Source organism: Chroicocephalus ridibundus, chromosome Z (genome assembly GCF_963924245.1).
Source record: "Chroicocephalus ridibundus chromosome Z, bChrRid1.1, whole genome shotgun sequence".
Lineage (NCBI taxonomy): Eukaryota > Metazoa > Chordata > Aves > Charadriiformes > Laridae > Chroicocephalus > Chroicocephalus ridibundus.
Genome location: NC_086316.1, coordinates 54,682,690 through 54,701,427, shown reverse-complemented (window position 1 = coordinate 54,701,427; position 18,738 = coordinate 54,682,690). Strand labels below are relative to the sequence as shown.

The 18,738-nt window shown below is 36.1% G+C and overlaps 1 protein-coding gene across 50 annotated transcripts in view; it reads right to left on the bottom strand.

Annotated features, from left to right (window-relative positions):
• Positions 1–18,738, bottom strand: part of PTPRD (protein tyrosine phosphatase receptor type D) — a 1,281,778-nt gene that overhangs the window by 78,742 nt on the left and 1,184,298 nt on the right. For 24 of the 50 annotated variants that reach the window (XM_063321198.1, XM_063321199.1, XM_063321203.1 and 21 more), the window contains 5 exons: positions 17,444–17,604; positions 12,372–12,386; positions 9,899–10,011; positions 2,246–2,365; positions 104–201 (listed from right to left, as the gene is read on the bottom strand). In XM_063321198.1, the coding sequence (XP_063177268.1) occupies positions 104–201; positions 2,246–2,365; positions 9,899–10,011; positions 12,372–12,386; positions 17,444–17,604 (507 nt within the window). The remainder of the gene's footprint in view (positions 1–103; positions 202–2,245; positions 2,366–9,898; positions 10,012–12,371; positions 12,387–17,443; positions 17,605–18,738) is intronic. The other 26 variants (XM_063321210.1, XM_063321213.1, XM_063321246.1 and 23 more) reach the window with 5 other exon arrangements.

Below are 18,738 nucleotides of genomic sequence, written 5' to 3'. Positions count from 1 at the left end.
AAAACTGGCACCATGAGGATGGGTACCTATCAGAGAAAAGTTAGTGAAACAGAAAGCATGACATTTTAAGCAATTTGAATAATAAGAAACTGGGGAAAATTACCTCATACTCCTGTGAGAACTTCAAATTGTCATTTGCTTTCAATCTTTCAATGTGATCTGCAAGTTCCAAGATAGGTATTGGGGGATGACTGGCCATACCTGTTAAACAAGAAAGAACAGAATTTAAAGTAAACCACTGTGATGAGATCACTCTAAAATTTAGAAAATGCAGCAGTTAGAATGGCTAGAAATGTGTAAGTAGTAAAGATGTCATATGTGAGAGAAGCAGGCAAATAGTTTGGTTACTCAAAGCAGGACATGCTCTGGATAGATGAGGTCTGAAGCCAAATGAAAAGAAGTCACCAAGCATATTCCCAAAGCTAACATTCCTACTGTAGAGGAAAGAGTTACTGTGATATGAGTCAATGAGGTTAGCTAGGCATGGAAAAATGAGACAGTTAGACCTGATGTCGACCTCTGCTTTGAGTAATGACTCTTAATGTCATTTCAAACTCCTTCTCCTGCCCTGCATGAAATGGAAACTCCATTGAATTAGATGAAGAAAGGTGAGCTGAGAAACAGACACTGAAAGAGCCCTAAAGGGGAAAGAATAGTGTTTTGACAGAAAACAAAATGACTTATGCATAATCAAGAAAAACGAACTTGAAGAATGAAGGTTACCAAGGTAACCGAAGACACCTGAACCTGCAAAGGAAATGGTAAAAAACAAAGAAACCTCAAACCAACATAAAACTAACTTATAAAATAAATTATAAAAAATGAAATGGATAGCGTGAGGATTAATAATAATGCATCAAGGTCTAGAAGACTGACTATGCATTCTGTCTAACTTAGAAATACTTAAATATTTTATGAAATTTTGAGGTGACTGACATTCACATGCAGCTGTGAATGGGTAGAATAACATGCACCATTGCTTTTAGACAACAGTCACTGAAGACAACATTGGACATCAGACAATTAGAACTTCAAAAATGTTTTCACTAGTAGCAGATTGTAGAGGCAGGGGTTGTAGAGTTTGGCTGGACACACATACTGACTGCACTAGTACCTTAAAATATGATAAATCTGAAACCCCATTTATCAACCCCCAAAAGTACCTACAATCTACTTCAGGTGTAAACATCTTTGTCCACTGATGAAGATACTGAATGAAAAAGAAGAGCTGGAAATCAGAGATAGAAATGGGTGTGGAAGGGAGTATAGGGACAGCAAGGCAAAAGAAAGACAGAAAAGATGTGGGGTCAACTAGAACAATCTGCCAGCTGAAGATTTGCCAGGCAAAAATTTGTGAACATTTGTTTCACGCTATTAGTCTTCACGACCCTTCTCCAAAGTGCTTACATTCTTCTCTTCATGCTTTATACTATCACACCTAAAATGAAAACGAGTTTTCAATTGCTTGTGGGAAGAAATCGGAGCTGGCTAGAAAAATCAAGCTAGTGAACCCCATGATCTCTTGAAATTAGAAAGGGAAAACAGTGATGACTCAAGGGGGCTCAAGCTGGAAGCCATGTTGCACAATGCAGTTTGCTTTGTCACCGTGAATTTCAAGAGCATGCCTAAGACAGTTAACTTGCTTTTCCTGTAAATGTAGCTGAAAATGACCATGTGGTTACAACACAGTCACCCTACAGCATGTTTTCTTTTTTCTTTTTTAAAAATTCTTGTTTTCTTTGTGATTCTTTGACATTTCAGGCATCATACTAGAGTCCAAAATAATGTCCAACAGCACTGGCCCTAATGCTTCTGACCCTAAATATATATATATTTATATATTACCTTCATAGCACATCTGTGATGGTGAGACATTATTTAAAGTAGATATTCAGGCAAGTTGTCAGTCAACTAACAAAGCATAATATGTAGATATAATGGGGAGATTTCTTATAAATTTCAGTTAACAAATCAGTCTATAAGTACCAATCTATTTGAATCGGTTCTGGTTGTCCCCCATTTTCTTAGAAAATTCACTTAATAGAACTTGACTATTCTCAAAACGAGTGTGGGTGACAGTCATCTAATAATTACACTGATTGATCCAGATCAAGCACCCCTATGGAAAATATGTAAGTGAAAAGGCACAAGAGAACTCTAGATTGATCCAGAAATGGAGGTGGACTGATGTACATCTAAAACAGTGCTTGAACAGAGAAAATAATAGAGACAAAGATGTTTAGACCTTTTCGAGCGAATCGTGGGAGAGAGTTATTATCATATAAGGACTGAGTGGTAGTTTGGCTAGAGAGGGAGGACACAGAGCCAATCAGGGAGGCGTAGGGGACTGAATTACTGCTCAAAGCTGTAAAAAGTAAAAGCCAATCGGAAATGGGAAACAAATTAGTAACAGCAGTAGACCATCATAATCAATCAATCTTGCACATACAGGCACTTCAGACATGCACAAAACAGCCTCTGGAAACTCAACTAAGGAGATGTCTAAAGGTCCAGTTACTCTACTGTAAACATAAAGGACATAAAACCAAAGAGAATGAGATTTGCTCATTACATGGTGAACCCGACTAAATCACCAGCATCATGAAAACAAATCTCAAAAATTAGCTTACAGCGAAGGAATTTTTTTAAAGATGCTGACCAACCATTCTTTATTAAACTAATTTTGTTTATATGCTCCTCTGTATGCCACTTGACATTCCTAAGGGGAGATTTCATAATAAACACTTAGTGTAAAATGAAACTTGACAGAAAACTTTATTTTTCTAAGGAAAAAAAGTAACTACTTAAGACTTCAGAAACTGGCAAATTTTGGCTGCATATAACCCCTTTCTCCACAACTCATTTTAGGCACTTACATTTGGACACTTATTAACTTTCTTCAAATAATACTTTGCAGTTAATTTACAAAATGAAACAATTGCATTTGGTATATTTTCATCTTTTACATACATAAAATGTGCTCTACTGAGATGACAAAAGTAGCTACTTTTTAAAAGAACTGCTGGAGGACCTTTTGTTATGTAATCAGCCTATGAATCATAACAAGCATCATAACAGAATATGCTATGAATGAACATTTTAAGACATCATCATATCTCATGCAAAAGCACGAGGCTTCTACTGAGCTTAATGAGAGTTGCATGTGAACAGCAGGTGTAGAACTTGACTTAAAAAAGCCCACCCAAAATACAGCTAAACACACTTATTTTTGTGGCTACAAATAAGAAAATACACTTATTTGCTGACACACTTCCACATCAATTAACGTATGCTATGAAAACACAAAAAAATTAAAGACAAAATACAACTAAATTACAACAGATCCTGTGACATGCTAGAAAGTCAAAAGAAAGAGCATGCTGAAACATGCTTTCAAACTTTCTTTAAAATAAGAAAATAAAGAGACAAAAACGCTTAAAAACTCAAAGAGAAAAAAACCGCAAACCTAAACCCACCACATGCAAAACACAGCTGAAAGTGTATCCATAAGAGGTTTTTATTTCCAGATTTGGTAGAAGATCACCAAATGTGATTGAACTTATGTAGCCTAGTAATAACCCCTCCACATGAATTAAATGAGAATGTATGGTTTAGTTACAGTGTAGAATTATCTTCTGGTTAATCCGTGGTAAATAAGTGACTAAGGAACACGGGATACCGTATGTGCCACAATTTCAAGCAAAAACTGAGAGAACGAGGTCAGAATTCATCTGCATATTAACAGACATTAAACCTGTTAAGTACACTCCTTTAGCCCACTGAAACAAGTGGGTGTTTTGGCCTTGTTGTTAGTGCATTAAACTAGGATTTTGTTTGTTGTCAGGGTTTTATGATAAGGGCTTTTAAAAACATTTAAGAAACACACATTTATTTACAAATTTAAACCTGTAGGTTGACATAGCCACAATAAACAAGAAGGAAGTTAGAAGTTAAACGAAGTGCCTAGCTGCTAGCATACAGACCACAATATAGATAAACTGAAAATGTGATACATTGTTTTTGCAGAAATTTCTTTATGAAATGAGTTGTATTTCAAGTCCATGTTGAATTAATACTCTGTGATTTTAAAAACTGATACATTATATCCTCATTTTTATCTAATAACACAAAATACCCTCCCACATACCAATCTATGTAGATTAAGATGTTGACCCTTTACAGAAAAAGGAAGGCATCAGTAACAGTGGTTACTGTTACTGATATCTACCCTTATCATAAAGGTAGAAAGAAACATATTTAAAATTTGGACATGGAAAACAGAAAAAATGAAAAATGACCCTGATTCAGTAGGAATTTGGCATCCATGAAAATTTAGCAAGGATGCCTTTAGTATATTAAAAAAAAAAATTAGTGTTACCTAAAAATTTATTTTTCATACAGTTAGAGATAAGCCAGAGAATGATCTTCCATCTTGTGACAAAGCTAAATTTAGAAGATTTACTCTAGAGAAATATGTCATTCTGCAATAGCTATTCTAAAATAGTTACCAATATGCATATAATATTGCAAAATAAAGTCACACTTTTTCCAGAAGAATGTATGTTCTTCAAAACTAGAGTAATTATTCTGGAACGAAGGTAATTTTTGTTCTGTATTAAAGACTTAGCTCTATCAAACAGCCCTAGGGGCTCTGTAGCCTCATGACAGAAGTCTCAACTCTGATTGATGTGTAAAAGCCATCTACACTGAGAAAAGGGGAGACCTAGTTTTCAGACCTGGATATAGAATTGTTCAATACAATAATATTTTGCAAAACTTTTGGATAAAATACAGAAAAAAAAAAAAAATTACTCTTATGAAGAGCAGAACTTTCAACTCCATCTCCCAACTAAGCAGATTTTGATTTCTTCTAAGTTTGAAAGCAACCAAGTGGGGTATCAGAGAAGTGACATTTGCACTTTGAAGCCTATACCTCTTTTAGGTGCCTAAATCCTTCATGTGAGTCAAGTTCACATGAAGAGCTATATGTAGGATTACTCACTGTGAGAAAGCTATTCCAGTCTGGTTTTGCCATGAAGGCAAACCACAGTACTTCCTTCAGCATTGTCTCATAAATAGAAATTGTGTGGATAAGCTACGGGAAGAAATGTCCTGCTATTTTGCAAAGCAGGTAACTAAATCCAGACATCACTTTTTCCACTTTTGTTATTTGCACCTTTTTCCTCTGGACCTGTTTTGCCCTTTTTCTGCCTTACCTTGGAAACAAGTTAGTGGAACTTCCTTCGCAACTTAGGGAATAAGTGTTTGTGAGCATTCACTTTTCTAATAAAAAAGCAGAGTCTTTAATCCAGAGCTGTAATAATTCTATTTATTTTTCTTGTATTTCAAAGCATCTTATTTAGTTCATAAGAGATAATGAGATAATTGTTTAATTGCCACCCAATTACACAAATTACTTGTAAGTGTGACACACGTTATACTTAAATGAGGAAAAAACCAGTCACTTTTGAGGCACGACTCAATTTAGTTCTTTGGCTGATTGGCAGATTGAAGTCTTTGCCTGAGCCTTGGGTCTCTCATAACCCACTCAAACCACTTAACAAAAGTTATTTTCCCCTATGCAAAACCGGGCTTCCTCATTTGATGAAACCTTTTGTGAGGGCTTAATTATTACCCCTTCCCTACCTTTAATCTCCCATGTGGCATAGACACTTCTAGAATTTGCACACCATGTTAATGATTTTAATCCTGTATTTCACAGCAAACTTGTAGAATGGGAAGAATGTGACTGACTTTTCCTCAGCTACCCCAGTTACAGAAGAATAACAGACTTAGTTAAATCCTGTATGCTACTGAGAGATTGGTTATTTTCATGTTTACTCAAAAAAACCCTAACTTGGCACAGCTGTGACCCACTGGCTGGCATATGGATTTATCTAACAAATATACATTTTTGGATAACACATACGGACATGGGATCTTGCTCTCAGATGCAGAACTGTGGGCTATTCCAAATGTCAAGACAAAATGTCAAATTTATCTATGAAGTTACTCTATCCAAGGGAGGAGTGAAGCCAGAGAGGAATTTGATCATTCCTGGACAAGGTATGATAGGAAACGCTTTAAGTAAGTACAAGACTGGTGAAGAATGAAGTTCTGTATTGACAGGACAAGATAAAGTGAAAGGACCACGGGCCACAAAGACGATCTGAGGGCTGGAGCACCTCTGCTATAAGGACAGCCTGAGAGAGCTGGGGTTGGTCAGCCTGGAGAAGAGAAGGCTCTGAGGAGACCTTATAGCGGCCTTCCAGTACCTAAACGGGGACTACAGGAAGGATGGGGAGGGACTCCTTATCAGGGAGTGTAATGATAGGACGAGGGGTAATGGCTTCAGACTGAAGGAGGGTAGATTTAGATTGGATATTAGGAAGAAATTCTTTACTGTAAGGATGGTGAGGGAGTGGAACAGGTTGCCCAGGGAAGCTGTGGATGCCCCTTCCCTGGAAGTGTTCAAGGCCAGGCTGGATGGGGCTTTGAGCAGCCTGGTCTAGTGGTTGGTGTCCCTGCCCATGGCAGGGGGGTTGGAACTAGATGATCTTTAAGGTCGCTTCCAACCCAAACCATTCTATGATTCTGTGATTCTATGAAAGCAAGACATTTGCTGGGCTGGTAGTTTAGACCATGGATTTTTATGGCATCTTCATGCTGAATTGACAATTTTATGACAAGTACAACATAACTGTGCCTAAATCATTGCCTAAAAATCACCAAAGATAAAATATTGCTTTCCCATAATTTCTTTCAAAAAGTTATGCCTGTATTGGGGATATTTTGTACTTCTGTTTAGAAATTCAACTTACCACAACAGAGGTTTCACTTTCAAGTTATTTGGGTAGTTATACTTGATGAGACCTTTCCTTACACAAAATATATGGTTACTAGCATTTTTGCAAAGAGACTGTTTAGAATTCTTTTTTAGTACTAGAGTTTATGACAACCCAGAATTTTATAGGAGTGTCTCATTCACCTCTCCCAGCGAAAACTGGCAATCTAATCTAGATATGCCAATATAATTTAAAATTTTCTTCAACGCTTCTTCACATTATGGATTAATTATAAATTAATTTTTTCCCCTCCTTGGAGGGGGGCACTAGTGCGCCTGGAAAGCTCCAAGCAAACTGTGGATACTTTCATAATCTAAATAAATAAATCATTATAATTACAATGATGTCCAATTACTTATCCTGATGCCGTTGTACTGACTTGGCATACTCTGAGTATTAAAGTATATTCAGCACTCTGTCATTTATTTTATCTGTACGCAGTGTTCAGAAATGGTAACATCTTACACAGTAGATAAGGCCATCATATGAGGGTAGCTGCCCTTTTACTGTCTCAGTAAAAGAAACCCAACACATAACCACATCAGCCACAGTCGCTTCTCTCAGCTGCCTGCTTTGCCCCAGCAGTACCCTATTGCCTATATCTTCTACCTGGTAGAAAATAAAAACACACATCTGAGAGCAAAATAACAACAAAACCAACAAAACTGCTATCCTGAATGTACAGCCTTTCTGTAGTTTCTCTACATTTGTCTTGAAAAGCTTTGTCTTGCATGTTATTTAACAGTGTGCTACTGTGTGGAGTTGGATAAACGTTCCAGCAGAATCTATACATCTAAGTTAAATTCAGCTGGGTTTTAATGAATTGCTAGCCCTAATTAAAGTTAATATGAGTTAAGTGAAGTTCTGCTTTTACTAGCACAAGAACCCTACCTTGACTACACTGGGCCTAAGATTACATATTAAGAACATGTTAATTAGCAAGTGCTACATGGCACTGCAGATCTCCTAGAGCAGGAATTTTCTCCTTGATATTTGGTTGCACGCTGAGTAACATAATGGCCTGACCTGTGCCTAAGGGTCTTAGGTGGTACAATAGTAGGAAAAAAGATCATAATTTGATTTCTGTACTATATTTTTAATAATAATTTTAATCCTCCATTTTATGAAAAGGTTTACAGCAAAGAAAAAGACCTCATAGTAGAAATGGACTGCATATGTTCTGCTCAACTAGCTTCACAGAACACTGCAAACTTCCCAGATAAACTATAGCACTGCAAGGAAACGTACACTTCCACTCCTCTCCAGTTCTTTTCAGATCAGTGGGGTGGAATTATGGTGCCTATGAGTGCCACAAACTCTGCAATTTTCAGTGACTTTACATTCTAAATGTAAATACAGAATTAATTACAATAAATTAATTTTATATGTAAAGTTGTTAAGACTTGGCAGCATTTTTTTTTCTGCCCACATTTTATTTTAATTTACGACGAATACTAAATGGATAGGTAAGACTCTGCATCTAAATATATGGACAGCAGAAAATTATGCTTATATACCTAGTTTTATAACTAGGTATATAAGCCAGCCACTCTACTCAGTATATACCTGTATAGAGATAATGACCTGTTTTAGGCATAAGCTAAACTGTAAGAACTGTAATTTTTCTTTTGATGTTTCAAAGATTTGTATGTATACTTCTGTCTCTGTAACAACCTTTAAAACTTTGTATGGAAGTGCTGGATAACATACAAAACCTTTGCTCAGTAAGGATGAATCTACAGTAATATTGCAGTCTCAGATGCACAATTGTGAACCAAAACTTTAAATCATTTCCATTTACTGCACTAGGTTCATACTGTAGAGAGGTCACAGGCCACATCAACAAGATTCCCATATTTAGATGAAACCTTAACTAGAAGATGCACTCCTGAAACATGCCTAATTTACCCCATCTGGTAAAGAGCATTCAGTGTACCAGTACAGACTAGAAAAGCAAGGCTGGTGTAAAACTCAAGCCTCCAGACTCTTCCCTTTCTACCTCCACCGTATGAATGCAGTGTGGATGTTGTGTCTTTATCCCCAAATTCATTGCTTTTCAGATCCACTCATGCTGGGGCAACACTGTCTTAATATAGCCACTAATTAGAAGATCAGAAATGAGATTTACAAATTCACTTAACCCTTTCGTACTACGTAGTATGTCAGCTTCTGCAGCTAATCTCTCAACATCTCAAGTATGTAATTTCCTGCCTTGAATGAGGTTGAATGAATTATTTTTTGTACATAGTGCAATAAACTTGACAAACAGAAGCCTCAGGAAGATCCAGTAAGGAATTAGCATCAGACCAGGACTGTGTGCAAACATATTGTAATAGAAAACAAGTCTACTGGACTAAAAAATGAGGAAAATAAAGCCAATTTAAAAAAAAATAAATTGACTCATGAAAAGGTGGTAAAAAAATCAGTATTATTTTAAGTATTTGTCTCCTGTTTTTTCTTACCTACCACAAGCCAAAGAGCTTTAAGAAAACAATGCTTAATAAATAAAATAAGCAAATAAGATATTTGTGAATGTATTGCTTCTACCTTCAGAACTACTGACATGCTAATATCCTCCTTGACCCTAAAAGTCAGCCTGATTTTAAAAGACAAGATCCGTATTGTACATTTACAATGTAGTGGAACTTCCAATGATATTAATGGATTACCTGATAATGCAGTAAATAGAACGGGAAGCTTATTTATAAAGAAGTAGCTGTAAGAAGATCATTAATGAATAGAGGGGTGTATATTTCCTAATCTTTTCTAGTATTGTTAGGTTTAACTTGGAATTTTAGCACATAAAACACATCCATACAACATGTGTGACTTTGGGATCTTCTTTACAGAACTTTAATCTTGTTTCATGCAGGATTTTTCTTTAAATAAAGAAATTACAGAATTATTTCCAAAACTATCAAAGAAATACATTGTGCAAAAACTTCATATGCAATCAAAACTTATTTCTAAACAATCAGTTGTTCTGTTCTGTAACAGCGCCACTTATCAGTTTGTGATCATAGAGTTCTCAGTGAAGTATTATTGTCTTTTACCTGGAGTTTGAAAATTAAGACGTCGCAGCTCCACTGGGTCTGTGGGATGGTGAGATGGGACCTCCTTGCTGTTGGGTATGCTGCTCTTTCTAGAATCAGATTCAGCCCTCTTCCTGCATGGAGAAGGTGAATACACATAAACATAAGATTGAGGTGTTAGCTTGGCAAATAAAGGTGCCTGAGTGCTTAATCATTATGTTCTAAAGGTGAGATGCTTATTTCTGAAAGAGTATTTGATCCAGTGCAAAGGTAAAATAATTATGCATGGTGAGTAGGGCAGCTACAATTTGCAATGGCAAAAGGAATCTTAATACAGTAATACCAGAGGGGAACAAAGGCAAGAAAGCAAGATGGAAGGAAGGGAGGAAGGGAGGAAGGGAGGAAGGAAGGAGGGAAGGAAGGAAGGAAGGAAGGAAGGAAGGAAGGAAGGAAGGAAGGAAGGAAGGAAGGAAGGAAGGAAGGAAGGAAGGAAGGAAGGAAGGGAGAGAAAGAGAGAAAGAGAGAAAGAGAGAAAGAGAGAAAGAGAGAAAGAGAGAAAGAGAGAAAGAGAGAAAGAGAGAAAGAGAGAAAGAAAGAAAGAGAGAAAGAGAGAAAGAGAGAAAGAGAGAAAGAGAGAAAGAGAGAAAGAAAGAAAGAAAGAAAGAAAGAAAGAAAGAAAGAAAGAAAGAAAGAAAGAAAGAAAGAAAGAAAGAAAGAAAGAAAGAAAGAAAGAAAGAAAGAAAGAAAGAAAGAAAGAAAGAAAGAAAGAAAGAAAGAAAGAAGAAAAGCAAGCTTGTGTATGTTTCACTTCCTCTAGAAAGAAACAGAGTCCATGTGTGTTCTGACTCTGAGTGTTTTGGTACAATGGACTCCCATCATTTCAGAGTATCTTTTTCTGATGCAAAGCATGCAGAATATCTACCACTCTGCATTTTCATTCAGGAATATGAAAATTTAATGCTTGAATTTGAAGTGGAATCCTTCTTCAGTAGTCCTCTGTGAGCTCCTGAATGAAAATGCAAACTGGTTGATATTCTTCATGTGATATAAAATGAAGATACAAACAGCAGCAAAAAGTTACTTTGTGAAAACAGAATTGTGATTATTTTAAGGTTTGCTAATGATAGCAAAATCTTTTCCAGGTGTCCAATATTTGCTCTGACATACCACTGTTGTTGGGGGTTTTTTTCTTCTTTTTTTTTCCTAATTGACTCATAATATGACAATGCTAAATCTGTTATTACTCTGCTGGGGTCCGGTCTTAAAAAATGCTACGATTGATTTCTTGAAGTTCTTGAAATGATGAACACCTGGCAGAATTCACGAAAGGTGCACACAGCAATATTTCAAAGACTATGCAAAAAAGCCAAACAGCAACATTGTTGCAGGAATCATTTGAAATTTACTAGTCCTATTTTTTTTGTTGTTGTTGTTTTTGTGGGGAAGGAGCAGGAAGTGTTTTACTGTAAAAACATCCCACCTGTTCTCTGGTAAATACCGCAACACACATATTAACTTCTCTTTAGTGAAGTGATGAAGACTTAAAGCTCAGTCTTCTGGTTTTACTCTTTTTGTTTGTTTGTTTTAATTATTATGGAGAAACTCAGTTGAAATTCCTTTTTTACTTGTGATTCTGACTATCTCAAACTTCTACCACATTATCACAATGCCATAGTTTTCCTTCTTCTTAAGTAAAGGTGTGTGATGCAGATTTCAAGTACTTTTATCTATATATATTCTTTCTCCTGAAGTCTAGGGATCAGTGGAACCCTTCAGAGACAAGCTTAATTTACCATTTTTCCATTTGCAAGTCAGTAATGGGCAGCACGGCTTCCTAATAATCTAGTAAAAGCACTAAAATCTCTTTAATCATATATCTGAATATTTTGAATACTTACAGGACAATGGAATGGTTTATTATTTCTTACTATTCTCAGGACCATTCGGGGTTTTTTTGTATCTTTCCAGACTACACAAGACGTGAAAATTCTTTCAGATTATGCAATGGTTTTGAGAGAGGTGTAAAAAAATCCATAAGAGACAAATGAGATCACCATATCATTTTCAATTGTAGAACTCTAAGTCAGCATTGAGTGTATGTGTACGGAGCATTATGGAGATTCAGAGCAGCTAACACTTCAACCATAACCATGCATTCCTTCAACAGCTTTGGTTACAGCACTGCGTTAGAACCACTGAGTTAACTTCATTAAAACACAAATAAAACCATATGGACGTTGTATAGCTGTGCTGTCTCTTGAAAACGTACCTCATGGAGACACAAAAAAAAAAGCAGTGAAACTTGGCTGCATATGCTACATTACTTTTTAGTGCTGTAAACAACACAACAAATCTTTCAGTTGCTGTCATATCAATAGATTACTGTCTACATTCACACAGATTGACAGACACTTTCTCTTAGATCATTATCATGATAACTTTTTTTTCCTCCTTTTCTGGATTAAAGGAAGAGTGATTATTTTTCACTTCTCACCTGTCAGGTTTACTGCTCCATTTTAATGCAGCAAAGAGGAGAGAAAAGGTGAAATGTTAGTTGACCAGCAGCAAACAGGGTAAGCATGACACCATGAAATGTAAGACATGTTGACTTACAGTAAAGATAAACAAAATTAAGGAATGAAAGTTCATACAAATATTTAACGCCTGGGAATCATAGATTAAAAGAAGGACACAAGGTTAAATCCAAACAGAATGTTCTTCTGCTGAAAAAAACCATCTTTTTTAGATATTATATGCAAAGTAGTGCCATCTTAAATTTTAACCAGTGAGATAATCGAGAATGGGTGTTTAATTTGAGCTATCAAAGTAATGTTATCATTACACTGACAAATGACACCTCACTAAGCTATAGTTCCCTGTTAGATTCAAGAGAGAAGAGAGATGAGAGAAGAGAGGAGAGGAAAGATCAAAGATGAAAGAGGAGGGCAGAGGAGAAAGGGAAGGAGAGAAAGGGAGAAGAAGAGGGAGAGAAAGGCAAGCAAAGAACAAGGCTAAATGCATGAGATACATAAGACTTGTACTAAATTTAAAAAAAGAAAAAAAAAGAAAACTTTGAAACCTATTTTACAAAAACGGGTAATTAAATGGCAAGAAATTTCTAACAGTACCCTAGAAACTATGGTAAGCATAAGGTAAGCATAAATCTTTCTCTAATGAAGTATTACACACCTTTTTAGATTTAAAAGGAACGTCACATACTTGAGGTCTACAGTGTTCTATATAGATCTGTAGTGATCTATGATCTATAAAGATCAGCTAAACAGGGAAAATAATTTATTACCTCCCACCAATATGTTCTACTATACACACACTGTAAATACTCTGTCTATCTTTCTGTCTGTCTGTTGATCATAATAAATAAGGGTTCTACCAAATTTCAATAGCCTGGAGTCTGCAGTGGCCAGATTACTCACAGGTTATGAAAAAGTCTTTACAGAAACCTTTGTCATCACTTAAGATTCCCCATTTTCATTCCGGTATTTTTTTTAACATCTGTTTTTTCAGCCTTAGAAGCATATTTCTTCTTATAGCTCAAGATTCAGCAGGTGGCCAGCAGGTCAAGGGAGGTAATGATTTTAAACTAAAAGAGCACACACTCTGACTAGATATAAAGAAGATATTTTTTATGATGAGTGGGGTGAGACACTGGCACAGGTTACACAGAGAGGTGGTGGATGCCTCATCCCTGGAAACATTCAAGGTCAGGTTGGACGAGGCTCTGAGCAACCTGATCTAGTTGAATATGTCCCTGCTCATTGCAGGGGGGTTGGACTAGGTGACCTTTAAAAGTTAAAGGTTCCTTTCAACCCAAACCATTCTATGATTCAGAGTGACAGAGTTCACTATGTTCAAAAGATTCAAGCTTAGGCTCCTGTCTTCTGAACTAAATCAAAAAGCTGTGCTTTGTAAGAGCAAACAACACAAAGTCTGTCAAGATGGCTCTCACTTGTTTTCCCTACAAACAGAAACCCACTCTACAAAAAAATCTGACTGTAGAAAGATCTAAAATGATGGGCATTATCAGTGAAAGGGTGAAATTAGAGAACTTGTGATTTCTTAAAAAACATGAGGAATAGCCACATAAATTCATATGTTGGGGAGGAAAAAAAAGGATGAAAGGATGCTTCATGGGGACATGCACTCGCTTTCTATTTTTTCGGTTTCTGAGATACACAGAACAATTTCTAGAGCTCTTTAATATTCACTGGGTTCCTAACCATCTATATCCTGTGTAATTGAACATATATCACACATTCAAAAGCAAGTCGAACGGATTTACTGTAGGTTTGCCTAAGCTGTAGGTTGCAGCAAGGCAGTGCTTTATCAAAACCACCTTGAGATATAACTGTGACTCAAACAGCCCTCATAACGGTTAGGCATTGTCTCTAGGGGAGACTTAGCCTGCACCATCTCTATATCTAGGTAAGTGTTTGCCTTTGTTTGAAATTTTGGATATAAATCTTACTATGCTGTATATTTTACTCCATCTTTGAACCAGCAAAAAAAATATTTTCTTGAGGGCAAGAATACGACCAAAAAGAAAGTGATGTTTAGTTAATTTACTTGGATCCCTAAATTTGATTGTTTAGATTTAAGTCCAACAGATTAAAGATCTGACCCAAAATAATTCTCTCCCTTCACCGTGACTGCAGGGTGGTATCACTGCTGCAATGACAGAGAAAACTGAACTGGTCACTGGCCAAGTCAGTTCTGCTTGCCAAGATGTCAACTCCAAATTCAACTGTAGCTTGGGAAAAAAGTATTTTACTGTGAGGATAGTTGAACACTGGAACAGGATGCCCAGATAGGTTGTGGAGTTTCCATTCTTGGATAAACTGAAACTTGCCTGGACATACCTCTGAGCAACCTGTTGTAGCTGGCCATGATCTGAGCAAGGCTGGGACAGGGCAGTCTCCAGAAGTGTGACCTTTGGTTCTGTGAATCTGTGAGCTCTTCTACACACAGTATATTAATCGGCCTCAGTTGTGTTGGATATTATATCACAGCTATATCCGATGGCAACAAAAGATACTCTTCAGTATTTTCACCATCTATCACTGCTAAGTACTAAGCGCCAATGACCTTTTGGGTATATTCTAATATATGATCTAAAAATCTTTCTATGCATTATCTATGCTTTCAGATTTTAAGAGAACTAAATGCAGGGGCAATAATCTTTATACAAACTGACCAACAAATAATAAAGGGGTCAAATATGCACTAATCTTTTTGATAGTTAAATATGCTTCACACCAACCCACAAACCTTAGCCACACTATCTGTGATAGCTTCTGTTTTAAAGGAGGGCAAGACTTCTCCCCTTAAAATGATTCTTTTAGAAACTGCAGTCATCCTTTCTCTGTGATAGAAATTAAAATGTAGTAGTACTGTAAATCGTGAAATTAGTGGGCCAAGTCTGTTCATAAAGGCTTTTATGGACAAAGGGAATTAAGCATAGTTCATTATTTGAGTTACTGCCCTTTGCAGTATTGCATCTATTTCCCAGTTGTCTTCTTCCCATTCCACATCTTCAACATCATCTTCCTCTTTTTAACATTTTTCACATGTGTTTTCATGCATTAGGCAGATGTTCTCTATCCTTTGTTTTATTCTCTCCCTATCCCACCTTTTGCATTTATAATCCAATAGATTCTAAAAATATACTTGTAAAATTTCCCATATCCGTGAAAATTTCTTTTTTTCCTACATTTTAATGCATATTTTTACTATGTCCAACTCCTGTAGCCACAGTATTCCCTTTAACAGAGTTAACTCAGAAATTAGATTTCATTGTTTACTCAAAGCATTATGACAAATATCTGTACACTCTTGTCTAGTTATTGCTGTTCTACAGACAGTAAAGCTACCAAACTCTAGCAGTTAGCTTGCATCCAGGTTGCATACTCTAGAAAATAAATATACAATTATATATTACTTTTTTTACAGAAATTAAAAGTTCACAGGGGAACACAGACCGGTAAAACTCCAGTCACAATTTCTGAGAGGTGATTTGCAAAATCAGTGCAGTTTAACAATTTACAGCTTACAGCTGAAAATAGGAAAATAAATAAATACGTATGGACATTTGCCTGAACAGTTCTAGTACCAGTAGTAAATAACAGATGGAAAATGTGTCCCCCATTTTCAGTGAATGATAATCTCTTCACACTACTGATGAACAAATTTTACCTGCTCATTTGTGGAATATGCCTGTAATAGAACCGAAGATTGTTATTATGGTTCCATAAATGCAATCAATATTTCCAGAAGCAGTTACACATCTGCTTTATATGCCATTGTTTGGATTTGTTTTGTAGTATGGGAGAGGTTTTACTTTTAATACTCCAAAATAATCAGAAGAAAGGAGTATTTCACTTTTAGCACATCTCTAAAGACCAGTTTTTGAAGTGACAGACAGACAAAAACAGAGGTTCACTGGTTGCTAATCAATTAGATTGGCTAAGACAGTAGGCCCTAATGGAAACCTTCACAAGACAGAATATCTGCAAGCAATAGACCATGTATTATGCTGCTGTATGATTATAGCCCTAATGAAAATCCTATAAATGTGTATCAATTTGGAATCCAAAGCTAAGGTTTACCTTGGACTGTTTTTTTACTGCTGAATGGAGGATTCTCTTTCCAAGCAGAATTTAAATACTTATATTCAGGTGATAGCATCACAGCCATTAGTTTTAAAAAATATACTGCATTTAACAGAATTATCCCTAGTGCACCCCACCTCCAACAAGGTCACAGCATCTTTATAGTATTTCCCGATTATACTTTATCGATGTATTTCAAAAATTTTAAAATAAACTTTGTGGGTTTGATTCTTTGGTTTTGATTACTATCTTGACCCCTGTGAACTCATTTACACTGTAGAAGGCTGCTATGTATAAATTAAGGCATCATATCCAGTTTTCATCTAGCACATTTTAAGGCAGACGAAAGTGTAATAGCAAACCTACATCTGTGTCATAGACAGTGAAAGAAGAATAAGTGAAGTTTGATCTCATTGCAAGATTAGTAGAAAACAACTACTGAGGTTTCTTTCATCTCTCAGTTCAGAGCTTCAAATTCATATAGATACACTGCCAAATTGAGGCCAACCGTCAAAAGTAAAAACTCAAATTACTTGAGTGGAGATGAAAATCACATTTAACATCAAGCTGAATGTAACCCCTAATGTATTACTATTACACATCTAAAAATAAGTTTAAAAAATATGTGTGAATTTCATACATATTTATATGCAAGAACATACTTCATAAACATATGCAAACTGTAAAAAACTTTTAAATGCAGAAATGTTAATAGAGAGTCATCAGCAGAAAAATGTACCCACATACCTGTAATGGAAAGTTCCAGTCAATCTACTAAAATTTCTGCAGTATTCTGGAAATGATTAATAAATACAGAAATATCCCAAAGCAATGACATTTACTACTGTAGTACAAAAAATATAGTGTGGAACAGTATTATAAAATGGCCAATACATCAGCAAGTTACACACCTGGAAGGAAAACTAAAAGGTAAACTTACCTTTTATAAAGAAGTATGGCAATAACAATACAGATGATAAACACCACTGCAAGAACTGGTCCAACAACCCAGATCAAGCCTTCTTCCTCATCTGTAATTGGTTGGGGATCAAGATCCATCGACACAACAGGGTCAGAATATGGGCTGGTTGCATACATGGTCTACGCAAATAAAATAAATCTTATTTAATGATAAAGGAGTGCATTTAAAATATGAACTATCCTCTATCTAAAATAAATCTATACAAGATAATGAAGCAATGAACGTAGCTATTTTTCTTCAAGTCAGGTAATATACAAACTTGCAAACTGAAAAGTTTTCTTACAGAAAATGGAGACAAACTTGAATTTAAGTCTGAAAAACAGGGGAACCCACTGTAGAATATGAAGGGCAGCTAAATACTCAAATTTTTTCTTAGGGATGAAACTAGGATTATGAGCCAGTAGAGGCTGTTGAAAATCTTTGCCTTACTGGATTGTATAAAGCCAGTAATGCCTCAGGTAAGACCTATAATAAGAAAATAATAATTTTTTTTTTTTATTCTAGTCTGACCTGAGATGTCTGATCTATGGCAGAGTTAAAATTACAGACAGGTGCGGCTGAGGAGCCGGCCTCCTAAGATCGGATCATGTAAAGAACTCTTAGCTACAGTAAAGTCAGAAGTGAAGAATGGTCTGTACTTATTTCTTGTCTTTGCTAGAGTGTCTCCACCAGCACTAAATTAGGATTTGAAATAAAGTTCTTGCCAAGGACTTAAAAACTTGATTCAGCAGTAGGTCAGGAATGCCTGCTAGGATACAATAAGATAACCACGAGAACTGATTAGTTTTCATTTATCATGTCTGCACTATGTTCTGAAAGATGCCTGAAGCCAAGACAAGTGTTACCAAAGGAGACATGTTTTTTTTACCCCTCCTTTGGCCTTGTTTTGGGCTCTGGGCTATGACAGTTTCTAGGTTTAAGGTTAGATATAGGATGAGGACTGACAAAGCTGAGGCGTTTACACTAGCTGATACTGAGTTAGTACCCATGCCAACGATGTCCAGTTATATTATGTGTTTTTACTAAACTGGCACCAAATGTTTTTAAAAGTCTGTGATTGCTGTTTAGAAACGGGGGAGTCTCTATGTTCCACTCCTGAAACGCCTAACCAGACTGAGTTTTTTTTTCCTATCTTCATCATTCTCAAAAGATTGAAAAAAGCCCATTGATACAGTAATAAAATCTTTGTATTTAGCCCCTTCCTTTGGAGCAGTCAGAAAAAAATGCCTGGAAAGGGATACAGAGGGATACTG